Source organism: Lathyrus oleraceus, chromosome 2, assembly GCF_024323335.1.
Source record: "Lathyrus oleraceus cultivar Zhongwan6 chromosome 2, CAAS_Psat_ZW6_1.0, whole genome shotgun sequence".
NCBI classification, from domain to species: Eukaryota; Viridiplantae; Streptophyta; class Magnoliopsida; order Fabales; family Fabaceae; genus Lathyrus; species Lathyrus oleraceus.
This window is the reverse complement of record NC_066580.1, coordinates 152,651,676-152,670,342: the sequence shown is the minus strand read 5'-3', so window position 1 is coordinate 152,670,342 and position 18,667 is coordinate 152,651,676. Positions and strand designations below refer to the sequence as shown.

At 35.5% G+C, this 18,667-nt stretch overlaps 2 protein-coding genes across 3 annotated transcripts; one reads left to right on the top strand and one right to left on the bottom strand.

Annotated features, from left to right (window-relative positions):
- Positions 1 to 7,812: 7,812 nt before the first annotated feature.
- LOC127118619 (uncharacterized aarF domain-containing protein kinase At5g05200, chloroplastic) lies at positions 7,813 to 12,507 on the top strand. The gene is made up of 10 exons (XM_051048842.1): positions 7,813 to 8,124; positions 8,609 to 8,751; positions 9,291 to 9,404; positions 9,697 to 9,885; positions 9,965 to 10,120; positions 10,747 to 11,012; positions 11,103 to 11,200; positions 11,517 to 11,695; positions 11,831 to 11,947; positions 12,148 to 12,507. Exons 1-10 carry the CDS (start codon positions 7,947 to 7,949, stop codon positions 12,319 to 12,321), a joined length of 1,614 nt encoding a protein of 537 aa, XP_050904799.1. The 5' UTR covers positions 7,813 to 7,946; the 3' UTR covers positions 12,322 to 12,507.
- On the bottom strand, positions 12,499 to 16,964 carry LOC127118618 (protein ENHANCED DISEASE RESISTANCE 4). Of its 2 annotated transcripts, none has more exons than XM_051048841.1 (3): positions 16,510 to 16,964; positions 15,763 to 16,023; positions 12,499 to 15,393 (listed from the first exon to the last, which is right to left on the bottom strand). In XM_051048841.1, the coding sequence occupies exons 2-3, from the start codon at positions 15,881 to 15,883 to the stop codon at positions 12,776 to 12,778; spliced, it is 2,739 nt and encodes a 912-aa protein (XP_050904798.1). In that variant the 5' UTR covers positions 15,884 to 16,023; positions 16,510 to 16,964; the 3' UTR covers positions 12,499 to 12,775. The 2 variants fall into 2 exon arrangements, with proteins under 2 accessions (XP_050904798.1, XP_050904797.1); XM_051048840.1 differs by having other exon boundaries at positions 16,582 to 16,964.
- Between the last annotated feature and the right edge of the window lie 1,703 nt (positions 16,965 to 18,667).

Below are 18,667 nucleotides of genomic sequence, written 5' to 3'. Positions count from 1 at the left end.
CACACACACACCACACACACACACACACACACACACACACACACACACACACATAATATATATATATATATATATATATATATATATATATATATATATATATATATATATATATATATATATATATATATAGATATAGAGAGAGAGAGAGAGAGAGAGAGAGAGAGAGAGAGAGAGAGAGAGAGAGAGAGAGAGAGAGAGAGAACATCATCCTATTTATCAGTGTCATGGATATGAGTGGTTTGAAGTTGTTTGGTCAACACTTTCTCCCTAACAAAAAAATAGGTCAATCTCCATGTGTTTGGTTCTTGAGTGAAAAATAGGGTTATGAGCCAGCATAACAGCAGATTGATTATCACATAAGATTATAGGAAGCTTGAAGGAGATAAACAATTCCTTGAATAGAGTTTGTAACCATAACATATCACTTATTGCTTAAGCAAAACTTTTATAAGTCATCCCTGCCAACACTTCCTTCAAGCAAGGTAACCTTAGAAACATGTGATTGCACAAGACATTTGTCAGTAGTAAAGAGGAAATGGACATGGTTATCTCTATAAAACTAATTGGCACTAATCAAATTCTTTGTGATAGTGGGAATAAGTAAGAGATTGTGAAGTGCGAGAGGTGTGTAGGGTTGAAATGGTGATGAAAAGACAGTTGAATCAAAGGACTGAATGTGCAAACCTTAACCATTTCCCATGAAGATATGATCAGGACCTTCAAAGGGAGCTAGTTGCTGAATGTGTAAAACAAAACAAAAATCATGGAACATAACCTACCCTTGTACAGTTGCAATTGAGTCCTATCATACAAAAATGGGGCATAAGTTTATTAATTATGATAGTAGAAGTGGCGAAGAAGTAAGGTTGTTGAACTGAGCCTAAAGTGGTCGGTATATTCTGTTGGTGTAAGCCCTAGAGGCCAATACTTTTGGTACTTGTATCGAATTATTTATTAATAATAAAAGGCTTTTCCTTTATTATGTTTGTCTAATAAAGTCCCTAGAATAGATAGTCCGTTTAATGTATCAAGTGTGACTTAATCATGAGATCACGTTAAACATAAGGACATTATTCTTAAAGTATCCATAGTCGAGCTTTATTGTGAAGTGGGATAACATTAAATCATTAAGATTATTATGTATATAGACTGATGATCACATCTCATGGATCATGGATAAGGAGTTATCAAGTCTTAAACATAGGTATGAATATTAAGAGTAATATTTATACTGGATTGACCCGCTATGAGAATACTATATAGAATGTTATGCAAAGTGTCATAAGTTATTCTTATGGTGATAACGATGTATACCACCCTTCGACCTGAAACCACTATGAACCCTAGATGTAGAGTCGAGTGCCTTATTGTTGATCAAACATTGTTCGTAACTGGATGACCATAAAGACAGTTGATGGATAGTCCACGAAGCATGCTAAGGGACATGAGTGACTTAGATGGAATTTGCCCATCCTGCGTAACAGGATAAATGTCTATGGGCCCAATATTAAACTGAACAAGGATGACACGGTCTATGCCTTGGGTTCAATATAGACATAAGGGCAAAAGGGTAATTGTACACATAAGTATTATCTCAAAAGGATTTGTCAGATCACATGACATTTTCGTATCTTGGGTAGCAGTGATGTGTTGCTAGATACCACTCACTGTTTATTATGTTAAATACGTGATTTAATATAATTGTCAATGCCGCGAAAACCTACAGGGTCACACACAACCACGCGCTTAAGTGATTTTGGCATATTATAAGATATGGGCCACATACACTTGAGTGGGCTTTTGTAGCTTGCAGCCCACACAAGTGGTTCTATAAATAGAACCCTTATGTAGAAGCATTGGTGCAATTGCAATTTCGTTTCTCTCTCTCTCTCTCTCTCTCTCTCTCTCTCTCTCTCTCTCTCTCTCTCTCTCTCTCTCTCTCTCTCACACACACACACACACACACACACACACACTCAAAGCCTTCATTCGTAACAGTTAGCACTGAGATTGAAGGAATCCGTTCGTGTGAACTAAGTAGAGGCGTTGTCATCGTTCAACGTTCGTGATAGCTCCGTAGATCTGCATCAAAGGTTACAATCGCCACAAGAGGTAATGATTCTATCACTGATCATGCCCATTCGTAAGGATCACTAAAGGAGAAATTTTAAATTCTGCTGCGTTTTGGATCGCTCTTCTCCTTCATATTCTTTTACTTTGATGTTTCAGAAAAACGACTAATAATAAGTTTTCCATTATTGTATGTGTAAAAACACATTCCTTTTAAATGCCAATTTGTAATGATAGATTTGTGCATTCATGCTGACTTCAAGGTACATTTGTTGTAATCAATAATAAACTGATAACCTTGCTCTCAAAACTGGAAGGTTCTTATAATTACCCATGTAGCATAATCAAGTCAAATTCCCATTTTAAGTGATATAGTTGTTAAGTTGTAACATAATGCGATATGAATTGGTTACATTGTTAAACAGACTATAAATTCGTTAAGTTATTAAATAAATTATACATTTGTTACTAATATAAGTCAAATTAGCATACTTCTGTCATATGAATAAATTTATAAGTGAATACTGCATTTAAACCTTAAGTATAAGAAAAGACCAAATTCATTTTGCTCAGGTTTTTGTGAAAAACATAGATCATTTCCAACACTTAGATGGTCAACAAATTTTCATGTACACTAACATAAACATGAAGTAGTTAGTTCCTCAATTCAATGTAACATTGCAAAGTTATACATAACACATAAGTACACCATTAAATAGACATAGTTCTTAGAGGATGAAAATCAACCTTACATTAATGAAGTCAACAAAACATATAAATGCATCAAAAAGTGAGGTATGCATTATATGATCTCCTTCTTGATGTGCTTAGCCTTAGTTGCATATTGCATTGGAATTAGTGTTGGTGTAAGCCCTAGAGGCCAATACTTTTGGTGCTTGTATCAAATTATTTAAAGGCATTTTCTTTATTATGGTTGATTAATAAAGTCCTTGGAATAGATAGTCTGTTTAATGTATTAAGTGTGACTTAATCATGAGAACACATTAAACATAAGGACATTATTCTTAAAGTATCCGTAGTCGAGCTTTAGTGTGAAGTGGGATAACATTAAAGCATTAAGACTATTATGTTTGTAGACTGATGATCACATCTCATGGATCATGGATAAAGAGTTACCAAGTCTTAAACATAGGTATGAATATTAGGAGTAATATTTGTACCGGATTGACCCGCTATGAGAATACTATATAGAAAGTTATGCAAAGTGTCATAAGTTATTCTCATGGTGATAATAGTGTATACCACTCTTCGACCTGAAACCACTATGGATCCTAGATGTAGAGTCGAGTGCTTTATTGATGATCCAACATTGTCCGTAACTAGATAACGATAAAGACAGTTGATGGGTACTCCACAAAGCATGCTGAGGGACATGAGTGTCCTAGATGGAATTTGCCTATCCTGCGTAACAGGATAAATGTCTATGGGCCCAATATTGAACTGGACAAGGGTGACACGATTTATACCTTGTGTTCAATATAGACATAAGGGCAAAGGGGTAATTATACACATAATTATTATCACAGGAGGTTTTTGTCAGATCACATGATATTTTCGTGACTTGGGTAGCAGGGATGTGTTGCTAGATACCGCTCACTGTTTATTATGTTAAATGCGTGATTTAATATAATTGCCAACGTCGCGAAAACTTATAGGGTCACACACAAAGGACGGATTGATGAGAGATAGAATAATTAAGGAACATCGTAAGGTACGGTGTACTTAAGTAGAATACGAAATATGGTAAGATACCAAATACTTAAGTGATTTTGGCATATTATGAGATATGGGCCAAAATGCACTTAAGTGGGCTTTTTTGCTTAAAGCCCACACAAGTGGTTCTATAAATAAAACCCCTTGGGTAGAAACAATGTAACTCACTGAGACAGAAAACACAACTGAAGAGTTGGAATTTCGTATCTCTCCTTCTCACTCAAAGCCTTCATTCATAACAGCTAGCACTGCGATTGAAGGAATCCGTTCGTGTGGACTGAGTAGAGACGTTGTCATCGTTCAACGTTCGTGATCGCCCCGTGGATCTGTATCAAAGGTTTTAATCATTATCAGAGATCTGCACCAAAGGTTTGAATCGCCACAAGAGGTAACGATTCTATCACTGATCATGCCCATTCGTAAGGATCACTAAATGGAGAAAATTTTAAATTTCGCTGCGCCTTGGATGACAATTCTCCTACAATTAGGACTTCATCTTGCAAAATATCATCCAGAGAAGTTGGGACAACAACCCTCTTAGCAGGGGTGTTTCTAGAGCAAGTCGACGAACTACAATCATTTTTGGCAGAAGTTTGTGGGAGTACAAAGAAGGTTTGCTCAGCTGATTTGCTCAACTACAAATGATATAAGTGAATTGTAAATACATTATGATTTAATACCAGAATAAGCATATAGAAACTTATGTAGTAAATTAAGAATCTAGACATACAATAGGTTCATGGTGAACATCCACTCCAAGGTCTGTGTCCATTACCAATAATGAAGTATTTGAAGTATGCTGGCAACATATGAGTAAACAAATTGAGTGCAATTAATTGATCAGAATGTTCAAATGACAATGCATGATTCTGAGTCAAGCAAAAAGAATATATTCACAAAGTTAATGATTTGTACCTCATTTGGTTTAAGAAATTCATATAAGGTTTTGTAAACACCATGCTCATTAAGGATTGTCACAATTGAGAATTGTCCATACAAGATTGATATTTGATTTTAAATGCTAGATCTTCTGTTCAAAGGTTTGTCTAGGTGTATTAGATATATTTTCGGGTTATCTCTCCAGCCTAGTTCAATAATCAGATTAGTCATTGAAATGTAGTTTAATTAAAATGAAAACTTGTGAATAATGAGTAGGTATTGTAGTTTTAATTACCTCTTTCACGAGTTGTCTCAATTCTCTATCAGTCCTATTAATGTATGGGATACAATCTTTATCCCAAAACACAAAACATCCCACATGATTATCGAACTCTACTTTGATTTCTATTTTGTATCTAACACATGAAAAGAATAATGATATATGTAAGTAAAATAGGCTCATTAGTAATACTTGTAAATTGGAAAATGAAATTGAAATCTTACTTTGAAACAGGTTCAACATCTTTAACTCCACATACACATAGAAATTTGGTTATATGGGACTTGTTTGATGTCTTGCAAGCCGGGCACGCCTCAAAATACCATCCAAACTTAGAGGCCTTAAATCGTTTGGTAGTCCCAATGATTGTGGCAAAACAATCCTAGATTGATATCATAGTTTGTCAGTAAATATATGAATAATACTATCACTTTTGAATGCCAAAAACTGCGACAAACCTTGTCGTTTTCACTGATTTGACGGATACTCTTGACCTCTTTCGGTTTTGTCTATTTTTTTTGCCAGATTGTACAAATGAATATGATGTTTGGGCGAGAGAATGAGATAATGTAATTGTTGATTAGGTTGATGCTAACATGTGCCAATAGGTAAATGCAAAATACACGAAGGATATGGAAGTATATTGAATAATAGTAAAGTATGGCTTAAATGCAAAGTGTAAAACAAAATTTAATACTTGGATTTAAAAGCGTGAACTTAGTGATGGTTTAAGTTAATGTGAAGCTTCGATCCATTCCATGCGTTTGATAGGCTAGACAATTCAGGCACTGCACCTTAGATAAAGACTTTTAGTTACATAATAGAACCAAATACAATGCAGGCAACAAAGTCGTGTTTAGAAATATATGGCTAACCTTGATTTTGCTTACACCACGCGTGTGTTAAGATAAAGAGTGTTGGACCAGGATAGTTGTTAAAGCTATTATAGTTCATGAATTATTTACTGTAATCTTCCTATAACGCGACCTCAATCACATTTCCAGCTTCATCACGTAGAGTTATATTGGCATAAGATTTCTTACCACCACCACCCACTTGCATTTTAACAATATCTTGTAGAACACTTATAATGTTTAAAGCATAAGAAAATAAAAAAAAGTTACAATGTATTCATAAAGTTGAATTGAAGTTAGCTGAAAACATATTAAATGTCAAAGAATATGAAACACACATGATATGTAAACATAAAATAAAGCTCACCATATAAGAGATTAGTGTTGATACTTCCACTCAAAAAATCGACAGTTGGCTTAAACATGAATTGGTGTGGCCGTATTTCGGGTATTGCCATTTTTGAAACATTGGTTCCTCCATTGAATACAAGTTTCAGTTTGTTGGGGCATACTTTGAAAGTGTTGTCATTAACGATAGGCTCTCCATTATAAAGATAATAGGTTTCATGCTTAATAAGTTGTTCAATCCAATCTTTAAGCTCCCGATTCCGAGTTGTAACATGAATTTGGTCACCCTGCAATGTGGTTGTTCATTTAACAAAATGAACAAACGATATATATAAACAGAGCGACAAACAGTTACCTTCGTATCTTGTATGACCATTTCGAGATGATGCAGTCCATTTTTCTCTTTAACAACCCAAAGGTCAACAACTCGAATTAACATATTTTGTACCTAATTTCCTTTCACAAAATCCTTGATGAGAATAGGTGGTCTTGACATGGTTGCTTATAAATGTTGCAAAATATAAAGAACTCATCATATGAAGATAAGTTAGATAAAACAATTTAGAGATATATGATGGATAACATGAAAAACATGAATAATATGAAAAGCAAAGTAAAACCACTGATAGAATTAAAACCACCGACAAAGCAAAGTAACATGCTACATGAAAAACACACCAGTTACAACTAAAATCAATGACAAAGCAAAGTAAAAAGACTTACAGGGTATAAAAATCATGAGATCCTGTATGAAGAGCAACACAAATTCATATCTCGCCAAATAACTTGCATCATATAACATATATTATTTGAAAAGAAAACAACATCTGAATATCAAAAGATTTCATTACAAAAACTTCATTGTAAAATCAGAAGCATGAAAAATACAAAGCTTCAGGCAACTAAGAAATAAACATCAGTGTTAGTCAACCTTATGTCAAAAATCACAGTTGTTGATACAAACATCACAAAATCGACAACATTAAAGCATATGGGTTTTCAACGATTTCATCAGATAAGAAAAAATATACCATCTGATTAAAAGTGCAGACCTTTCTCAACTGTTGTGTTTGAGCGACTGAGCAAATTGCCGGTGACACCATGTGAAAAGGTGCAGATGTCAGAGAGAAACAGAGAAATGGAGAAAGAAAGGAGAGAAATGTAGGAGATAAAGTTGGAGAGAAGCATATAAATGTGTACTGAGAGAGACTTGGCGTGTCAATTGGTTTTGGTGAAAAGGGGGGAAATACTTTTGTTTAAAGTGGTCAAAACTTGATTGGCACTTGACATGTAATTAGATGATTGATTAAGATTTATTTGTGACATTTGTTGATTACAAATTTGTCCAGTTATTAGTGTAAATTAAAATAATTGGAAGGGGAAATTGGTGACATCATCCAATATTATTTTGAAGGTTGATAGTAGAGAATGGAGGTGAATGTAATTTCTTCTTTAAAAAATAAATTTATGCACCGACATTGTAATCTCAATCACTTACTTATCACTTACTTATTTAAAATGTTTCATTTTTATTTTAACTACTTGAAAATTAATTCAAACCAATGATAATACATAATAATTAATCTCCCCTATAATTAAAAACCCTTAATAATTTAATATACATATTAATTAAACTAATACAATATTCATGGTGGAGACTTAAGAAAAAGAAAGATCTTAACCCGAATCCAAATTGATGGAGAAGAAGAAAACATCATAGCCATAAACCAACACTTGCTCCACGTTACTCCTCTTCTCTCAACTAACCTTCATCGTCCATGGCGGTTTCGGGTTTGAGAAGTGGCGCTTTACCGTTAATTCATCATCACCGTCTTCGTTCACCATTGGCTTCTCCTTCCCTCGTGAAGCTCAGTGTTCGTTCGAAGTCCAAGGGATTCACTCTCTTTGCTCGCTACGCTCAAACTCAGGACATTTTCTCCTCTCGTCGATTCCAAGGTTTCTTCTTTCGATTTCCTCTACTCGCTCACAACAATTTACGAAAATTGAGTTTGAAAAAATTAAAAAAAAAATCAATTCAATTAGTCTATAAATTATCATTGTTTCTCTTATTTGGTCATGAAGTATAGAAATATTAATGTAATTAATAGTTAACAGTTATTTATTAGAATCCAGTTCTGAATATTTCACCCTATTAACACGAGGTGTATTTTATTATTTTATTTTATTTTTTAAATTTACAAAGTTATAAAATTGTTCAAATTCAGAAATGTGTAGTGGAGTGATGGAGTAGAACAAAAATAATCATGTAATTGTTGTTAGAAAGTAAATAATAAGACAATTGTTTCATAGTTGGTAATAAAAAATATAATAAAAGTTTTCTTACACCAGTGTTACTGTTAAATTAATTGATCTCTGGCTGTGGAATGGTTTGGGTTTTTGTGCTGAAATGGCTGTAATTTGTGTGCTTATGTTCTGTCAGATAGTATCGAAAAACTGCCCAAGCTTGTGGAAGACATTGTTCAGACATCTGTAGAGACGGGTCCTAGGGGTGTTATTAGGTTGGCTCAAGGTGTTCAAGCCTTCCTTGGAGTTGGTCAAGAGTGGTTAACTGATGCATCAAAGGTAAACTAACATTCTATTTGTTTATTTCCTAGACATGACATTTTGTGTTTTTTTATATCTTGTTGAAGTTTGCGGTCAAACAGCAGATTATATGTATACCTATCTTCTCAATGAGAGAATATAGTTTCACTCTTAAATTAGGACATGACCATTTGTGAAGCACATGTTGGTATGGCATGTAGTGTTGTTAAATAGCAGCTATAACGTAGCAGAATTTGAACAAACGGTTATTGGTGTGATATGCCATTTAAGTACAAAATGATGTCAAATAGAAGCTATAATACTATTATGTTGTGGAATTCAAACAAATTGCTATTTTTTGCAATTGACGACACTTATGGTAAGGAAGGATTGTTTTTAAAATGTATAGGTCTGAGATATCTTGCTTGCTAACCTTTGTTTTTTGTCAATGAAATCAAAAAGTTGCATCTGTTCCTGATTCCTTTAGAATAGTAGTTTGTTTGTTCTATTTTTCTCTCAACATTTTTTTTCATCAAAAGAAGATAGAATTGTTTAGCACTCTTGCATTTTTTTTGCAGTCAACAAATTCATCTGCTGGGTTACCGAAAGAGTTGCAACTTGGTCTAGTGTCCCCCTTTTATTTGAGGAGGTTGTTTGAACGCCTCGGGGCAACCTACATTAAATTAGGACAGGTATAAGTGGATACCATTACTTCCTCCCCACTCTTCTCAGTTTATGTTTTGTAATTGTTAAAAAATTACAGGGTTTTAGTTAAGGAGGGAGGGAATAAAATATTAATGACCTCAAATTCTGTTATGGTTTCTCACACTAAAGACTAGGCACCAACCATCATTTAGACTAATACTAGACTTCTAATCCTAATTTATTGAGGAAACAAATTATGAAATATAAAGTTTAATATATAATTGAACTTTATGATTGGAGCCTTTGTACCAATGGTTATTTTTGGTTTCTGTCTGGCAGTTCATAGCATCCGCACCAACACTGTTTCCAGCTGAGTACGTACAAGAATTCCAGAACTGTTTTGATAGAGCTCCTCCAGTTCCTTTTGAGGAAATTCAATCAATATTGCGCAAGGAACTAGGAAGACCAATTGAAAGTGTTTACGAATATGTCGACCCAACACCCCTTGCTTCTGCGTCTATAGCACAGGTATATTTTGTGCACCTGTCTCTTTCAATAACATTTTATTAAACTTACAGTGTTCATGCCATTGATGTATTTCATATAGGTTCATGGTGCAAGGCTAAAAGGCTCACAGGAGGATGTGGTTATAAAGGTCTTAAAACCAGGAATAGAGGACATATTAGTGGCGGATCTTAATTTTGTTTATGTTGTTGCTCGGATATTGGAGTTCTTGAATCCTGAAATAAGTCGGACATCACTGGTATAAGAAATATGGACACACTTACTTCTACATGAATACTCTTGCTACAAATACAATATGAAAATAATGCGTCTTTTATGGCATTTTTTCACTGCCAATGAAATTTTGAACCGTGTTACATTCATTATCCTTTGTTCTTGTCCCTTTTATTAAATTCATTTTCTTTCTTGTTTCTTATATAGTTAGTTGAGGATGCTTAAAGCTTCTTTATTTGTATTCCTCTGTTATTAGTTTTGTGGTCAACAACCATACCACTGAATGAGATTGGCTACACGGATCTATCGATGTCATAAACTGTTTCATGTATTAGGTTTAGTCGTTTAGAGAAAGACATACCATTAACCTCTAAATAACCCTTAGCGGATGTCTATAAAGTTCCATTTGGTGCTCATTTGGGTAAACAACTTAATTAGGCACTTATTTAATGAGGTTATTGTGTAAGTGTTTATGTATAACCTATTCCGTCATTGAAATGAAATAAGAGTGAAGTTCATATAAGCTCTGCATAGGCTGTTTTTGGAAGCAATTATGGGGGCTTAGGATCATATCATAATCTGTTTTCGTAAGATCTTCCAAACACTTGCACAAGTGCTTCATTTCTTGTAACATGTGTTTTGTTTTAGTAGGTTGGTATTGTGAAAGACATACGAGAATCTATGCTTGAAGAAGTTGACTTTTACAAGGAGGCTGCAAATATTGAGGCTTTCAGGAGATATTTAGAAGCAACGGGTCTCACTGGGCAAGCAACAGCTCCAAAAGTGTATAAAAACTGTAGTACACGTCAAGTTTTAACCATGCAAAGACTATATGGAGTTCCTCTTACTGATCTAGACTCCATTAGTTCATTAGTTACTAGCCCAGAAACAAGTGTTATAACTGCTCTCAATGTGTGGTATGACTCCAAATCTCTCTTTGCATTTTGCGTCTCTGAGCCTTCCTCTTTTAACATGATAATATATCTTGGTATAAAATATTGCTGCAGGTTTGGAAGTTTGCTTGCATGTGAATCTTTTCATGCAGATGTACATGCTGGAAATCTGTGGCTTCTACGTGATGGCCGTATTGGATATCTTGACTTTGGTATGCTTTTTCTTCCTTGTGCGCAGTTTACTGTTGGTCATACTTGTGGTGTATCGTTAGGCCGTACTTTAGTCATCTGTTAACTTGCCAAGGTTTCAGAGTTCTCTATACATTTTATTTGGAATTTATCATCTTCGCAAACTCTAAGCATTGTTATTTCCCTTGTTCTTTTACAAACTATGCCTTTTCTCTTCTAAATGACCACACATTTTACAATACTCTCTGATGTTTATATTGTACATACATATACATGTATAGATATTGTGTACATTTACAATCTATATCTATATTCTAAAAAACAAAATTCAATCTACAGGAATTGTTGGTCGTATATCTCCCAAAACATGGGCTGCTATGGAAGTCTTCTTAGGATCAATTGCCATCGAAGATTATGACTCAATGGCATCTTCCTTAATTCAAATGGGTGCTACAAGCAACGATGTTAATGCTAATGCCTTTTCCAGAGATTTGGAGAAAGTGTTCTCATCAATTAAGGCAAGTGTGCTACGTAGGACAATGTTCACGTGTGCTAATTTGGGGAGCATTTTTCAGCTTTGTACATCAACTTGACCTAAACCCATTTGGAGTTATTGCTTACATTCTGCATTTGTGCGTGCTATTCAAGTGCAGGAGTTGGACACTGAAGTTGTTGTAGCAACTAGAAGTGGAACAGCCAGAAATCCAGCTGCTATCTCTGCTAATGTAGTTGTTGATGAGAGGCAGATGAATGCACTATTTCTCGATGTGGTAAGATTTTTCAAATTGTACTAACTGGATTGTTAATGCAGTTTTATGTCTGACAGTGAAGGTCCAGAGTCCATTATCAACTACCAGTTTTTCATTTATACAATGATCCTCTCAACCTAGGAATTGCTATACTAGTTGTTTGATGAAGGCTAATTATTATGTAGTACTTATGCCATCTTTGTACTCTTTGTACTCCACAGGTTCGGGTTAGTGAATCTTATGGATTAAAGTTTCCTAGAGAGTTTGCGCTTCTCCTGAAGCAGCTCTTGTATTTTGACCGGTACACGCGGTTGTTGGCTCCCAATTTGAACATGCTTCAGGATCAGAGGATTTCTATTGCCTCAAACAGAAGAAGCAACTATAGAGAAATTTAATTAGTCATTATATAAGAATATAAGAAATATAGATGTACCTTATTTTAGCTCAAAAGATTTTATCTGTATTGTTGTTACTTTTGTATATATAGATGAAATAAGCCATTGTTGTAGTAAGAAGTTCCAGGATACAATAAATTTTCAATTAACACAGTTTTAAAAAATAAACACAAATAGTTACATCCATATACACCAGAATCACATTTATACAAATATTATATTTTCCATGTTTCCAAAATAGTACCAAAGTTGAATAGAAAAATACACTGTCATGAGCGAGATAACTCACTCCAATTGCCCTTGTTCAAAACACCATATAGTTATGAAAAATAAAATACATCATTGTCTCAGATGCTTCATCGCTATATCTCAAATTTGAATAAAGAATTCCTTTCTTGACATTTCCAGCTTCAAGTTTAGATTCAACAAATTCAATTTTCAGCTCTGTTGGAAGTTAATATTCTCCACTGAGCATGGCCTTTTTCCCTTCAACAGAGGATGAATCACCTCTTATCACTAGACTTGGAGAGGAATAGCCCATGAGTTGATGAAGTGCTGAAGTTTTTGGCTGTGACTCGTGTTCCTCTATTTCTGATGATTTTTCGGACGGAGTCTTACTTGTGCTAGGTCCTCTTGAAGCGATTTTCTCTTTCGCTGTTATAGCTTCAGTGGTAGTGGGAGAGACTCTTGGATTGCCCCGTGCACCACCACGCAAGTGATGAAACGGTGCAACAGAAACAGGATCTCCTTCCGAGGAGTAGCTTTTACTAGCAGAATGACCATAATCATCGGAATATGACACAGGGTCTGCAGCATGAGAATTGATGCCGTTTATCAGCATGTTGTGTACCTCAAGTTCACTTGATGGCAGTCCAACAGTGTTTGGAGCATAAGAAACGATATGAATTCTATTATGTAGAGAAAATTTAAGCACCTCTTGACATGCACCACATTTGAGCTTATGACATACTCTTTTGAAAAGAAGAAAATCTGCAGGAAGTTGCAGAAGCTTTAAGCATTTAAGACAAGTGACAAACGGCGCTCCACCTGCTACTGGCCGGTAATGTCGCTTACTAGCGTTAGGTTTTTCCCTACTATAGCTCATCTCGGGGGCCCTGTATCTCTGATCACAAGATTTTGTTTCACGGCCGTGTACGTGTTTGGTCATTAACCATTGTGGACTTGAAGGATAAGAATGCTGAGATAAGACACGGCTATGAGCCGAATGGGGCCTATAAAGATCTTCACGCTGGTAAGGAAAATGCGGAGGAAAATTTCCCAAGCGTTGCTGTTCTTGTGGATAGCAATTGAAACTAGGATGATCAACATTGAGTGTGTTGCCTGGTGCTATCCCTGAAAAGTTATGCCGCCTTTGGTGCATGTTGATGCCATGACTGTAGCTTGCATTTGCATCCTCACTAGGGTAATCCAAACCATGATAAAATCTTCCGTCATGAGAATCATGGCTTTGGTATGAAGAAATACGATTTACCACGGACGGTCTTTCATACGTTTCCCTGGTTCTGTTGAGCTGATCCTGCAGTTTATAAACCATTCTCAACAGTTTCATCTTCTCCTGATCAGGGTCCTCAACAGAGTCAGGTGAAACATAGCTTGAACTAAGGTAAAGTTCGTCGTATATTTGATTCGACGGACTACCACTTTCGTAACCAGATTGGGAAACATTTCCACGGAGAGGCATTTTGAATGGAAACTCGTCTTTTTTTGTTCTCGTCCGAGGTGCATGATCATGTCTTGTCGTCTCCAGCACCTCATTTTGATATTGCATTTGATTATTAACAACGCTTTTTCCCTTTCTGGAGCCTCCCTCAAAAGAATATAAATTATGACCGAGCGACCGCTCGTCCGTCCCATCATTAGAAGAGACACTGCCATCATAAGCATGAGAACTTCTAGTGGTTGGAGATTTAGTCAAATCTCCCAGTGAATCACTAATCTTCAAACCGATGTTATTGACTTCTGTATCATCAAATGTATCTGCAGACATTACACGGTCAAAGCTACGGCGAATATTTTCAGGTGAAGATGCACGATTATCAGATGTACCTAGTTTAAGTTCACGAGGAGAAACACGTAAAATGCTTCTTTTTTCAGGTGCAATGTTCTCAAAACTCGACCTTTTAGAAGTAGATGCATTTCCACTATCGATCCCATCAACATCTGTTGCTAGGCTTACACCAACTAGAGATAATTTCTCATTTTCGACACATTGTCCATCTGATACAAAAATTAACTTCTGGTCTTCTCCTTGTGACAAGTTTCCATGATTTAACTCTCCCGTCACTTCTAAATCACTTTCATTAATGTCTGCTTCAGGCTTCACCGCTACTAGATCTGATATTTCATCGCTGGCATCTTCTCTTTCCAATGCACTAACTAACCGATTTCCTGCTCTTTCTAATGGCATGTTTTCATTACTCTGCTCTTCTAGTTTCAAGTTAGTCTCATTCTCTTTTTCTACTGAATTGTCTGCCAACGATTCGGCTGAGGCTTCAGTATCACAGCGTGGGAGCTCATTTGGAAAACCATTGTTGGACGACGTATGCCTTCTGATATCTGATAACTTATTGATATCCATCACATTTTCTAGTTCTTCATCTGGTAAGTTCAATGGTCCAATCCGCTCTTCATCGTATTCACCGTTTTCAATTTGTCCCCTTTCACTATTTCCATCCAATGAACATTCTCCCGAGGAAGGACTAGTTTCTTTTTCCCTCAAACCATTCTCCCGAGAGATAACTGGTTGCTCTTCATTGTAATTGCCATTTTCAATTTGATCCCTTTCTGTATTTCCCTCCAAAGAACATTCTCCCGAAGAAGAAAAAGTTGTTTCCCTTAAACCATTCTCTCGAGTAATAACCGGCTGCTCACTATTTTCGATTTGATCCCTTCCTACATTTCCCTCAGAAGAAAAATCTGCAGAGAAACAACTGGTTGCTTTTTCCGTCAAAACATTCTCTTGGGGACTAAGATCCGATACATTTCTAGGAGCTGCATCAATCTCATTCGAGCTGGATTCTGAGTTCGCAGCTTTACTTTTTCTTTTCTTAGCTGCATCGAGCACAAACAAGTTATTCCAGTAACAAATATCAAGAACTATAAGAGGCTTATGTATAGAATCAGTATCCTCATTCAGAAATAAAAGATTTCATAGAAGTTAATACATACACAAGTAATGGAAACATCATGTTTCCAAAGAGAACAGAACTTTAAAACAATTTTGTCAAACGCGGATGGTAAAAAACAGCGTTTTGTTCAAATTCCGCTACGTTATAGTGGTATGGCCACTATTTGACAACAGTCTGTACCAAACCACGCATCGTGGGACAATGGCAGGTTGTTAAAATTCCACTACGCTATAGCTGCTATTTGACAACACTCCTTTAAAAGTAAGAACATAAACAATAACAGATTTTAAACCTTGAAGAGTCGTGCCACATCCACCGCACTTGTACACATCCAAATCCGGAGCCTCTTGAAGCAGCTGCCAGCATTTAGGACATAACACGAATCGAGGTTTTGGAACTGACTCAGTAGACATTCTTACTCCAGTTTTGTAACTAATTATAGTTCAAAAACTGGACTTTGCACGAAAGATCTCAAACCGAAATACCTATTTCATCCACAAAATCTTCCATCTGGAAAAGAAAAAGAAACAAAGCTCTCCCAAGCTTTCACTGCCTGCATAAAATAAGACCAAAGTTTTAACTTAAAATCATGAAAACAATTATCTTTATCGAAACGAGTATGAAATTCAAGGAAATGAAACTGCAAGATGCATGAATCAAACAACTACAGATGAAAAGAAAACTTAATTTAGTAAAATTCAGGTGCCAATGCTATGAAAAGATATACAAACTAATGAAGTAAACTTTCTGAAACAGGAAATACTCTTCAAAAGAAACATCTTCTAATTTTGGAAACAAATCTATAATTCTCCAAACTTATCAACCATATATCTACTATAATAGTTCCATTTAAGGACTATATAAAACATTAGGTCCCAACAAAAAAAAATCATACCCATCAAGTGAAAACACCTAAAAATGAAAAAACATAAAATAACATGCAAAACCCACAAAGGAAAAAGAAAAAAAAAATCTTAATTTAAATAAAAAAAAAGATCTTTTTACAAGAAAAGAAGAAGATATTCACATGAACAACTACCTTAATTCACATGTAAGATCTGATGAGAAGAAGGAGAGAGAAAGAGAAGAGAAAATGAAATGAAAAAGAAACCTGGTGAGAGAAAGTGGAGTTGAGACAAAATGAGAAATCTTGTCTTCGCCGCAAACAAAGGTTAAGAGAGGGACAGACACAGTTTCATAATGCTTTCTTGTTTGTTTATTTGTGTTTTTTTATGTACTAGTGTTTGGGAAGTGGTTTTGGTCAACTCTGACAGAGAATAAGAAAATGGATTTTGTGTTTCTTCAACATCAGTTCTATCTCATTCTCATTCTCCACTGTCCTCTTCCCTATCTTAATCTCTACTATATCTTTGTGTTGTTTCTTGTTGTTGAATGGTTGTGTTTTTCTTTTTCTGTTTGCTTTAAGAAGGTAAAGGAAAAAAAGGGTAAGAAGTGATGGAATGGAAGGAACAAAGAAACAAGTGTACAAACAATGGTTTCAGAGTCGGTACTTTTCCCCATTAAAAGCGCAACCTACTCAATGTTGACGTGGCTTCCGTAGTCCCTTACCATTTGACTTTTACTACTTCCTTGTTCAAACATTATTATTATTATGCTTTTCTTTCTAAGGAATTGCTAATTCCAATTCCACCATAAGAGAAGAAAAAACAATTCATAAAATTCAAAATCGTCTTTCAAGATTTTGGAAATATATATTTGGATGCATCATTTGTCTCATTGAAACACATTCAAGTTCAATATAATTTTATATGTTTTTTAAAATTTATTTCAGAGATGTATCTCTCGAATACCTCCACGAACACCACATGCATTCTTCACTATAACGTTTTTTTTTATATATATTGAGTTGAAGATGCATCTGAGTATTCACACTAGACATAATTTGAAGATGTATCTCCGGAACTACACCTGATAATAACTTTTTACTTTATTTTAGAGATGCTATGATGAAATTGATGATATATTATAGGTATCCTATCCAATTTTATATTTTAAACCATGGAACTGATATGATGAGAATGAGATATATAAATTAATAAGTTTGAAGTACACAATGAAGTCAAATTAGAATAGAATCGAAAATAATGTTCATAATACAAATGTTAACTACGTATGACAGACTCGGGCCCTCCTTGTTCTTACGCTACCTCCTGTATTGGAGTGTCTTATGTGCCTCATTCATCATGGCATCTAAAACGTCTCTCACCTCTGAGCCATCAGGAAAAATCCTCTATTTATACCCACTTGCGTAATCTCCATGATACGACGACATTTAGGAAACACATCAACAACATGATATGTCCCAACCTGCTCCTCCTCTAGGACATCCTAATGAGAGAGTCTAGGTGGATCTCCCAGAACATCCTGTATCATATACGAATGTGAAACCCTGAAAAACCACTGGATGTAGCTGTGTGCAACACTCTAGTTGTGATGATACTTCGTGCCTCCTCCGATATCAGATGATTAAGATAATTATCATACACGGTATCCATATCTCTACGTGTCATAACGGGAGGAATAACACAACAAGGTATCTGAGAATAAACTGAATGAAGATGAACTTCCGTATGACGCACCCAGGCAAATGAGGACACGTTAGACGTGAACAACAAGCCAACATCTAAAGTATAAGGTTATGTCGTCAAAGGGACGTGTCTCACTGTGACCGGTGTACATATGTACGTGTATATCCTCTGGTACCGTGCGGCAATGATACACTCTGCATGGCTCCGCCGTCTGATTCCCTCTAAGGGGGACGAACGCAGAAGTATGTGGCATATCCTCTATGTATGTCGGAACACATGACCATCTGGATATGCGTGAAAAATGCTGGAGGATCCAAGCCTGAAAATGAAACATATGAATCATTAGTAATAATGTTGCAAAAGTATTATGAAAATGACACACAAACACTTAAAGATACATAAATATTACGTCAACAATGTGATGTTGCTTGTCACCTATTTGGTCTTTCATATACAACCTTCAGATAATTTGGAGTACAAGTAAACCAAACAAGCAATCTCTAGTTGTACTCATGGATCCGCTCCAAGTCATCAAAGTATCGCGGGTAGATCACATCCACATAAGTGACACTATTGTCCATAAAAATTAAGGTACAAACCAAATACAACAAGTATGCTCTTAGACTGTATGCTCTATTATGCGCAACC

What these genes read in the sequence shown, in the direction of transcription:
- LOC127118619 (XM_051048842.1), top strand. Translation starts at nt 7,947, where the DNA reads ATGGCGGTTTCGGGTTTGAGAAGTGGCGCTTTACCGTTAATTCATCAT. An exon ending in GGTTAACTGATGCATCAAAG is followed by an intron (nt 8,752 to 9,290) that starts GTAAACTAACAT and finishes TTTTTTTTGCAG; the next exon opens with TCAACAAATTCATCTGCTGG. An exon ending in CTTCTGCGTCTATAGCACAG is followed by an intron (nt 9,886 to 9,964) that starts GTATATTTTGTG and finishes TATTTCATATAG; the next exon opens with GTTCATGGTGCAAGGCTAAA.
- LOC127118618 (XM_051048841.1), bottom strand. Translation starts at nt 15,883, where the DNA reads ATGTCTACTGAGTCAGTTCCAAAACCTCGATTCGTGTTATGTCCTAAA. An exon ending in ATGTGGCACGACTCTTCAAG is followed by an intron (nt 15,394 to 15,762) that starts GTTTAAAATCTG and finishes TGCTCGATGCAG; the next exon opens with CTAAGAAAAGAAAAAGTAAA.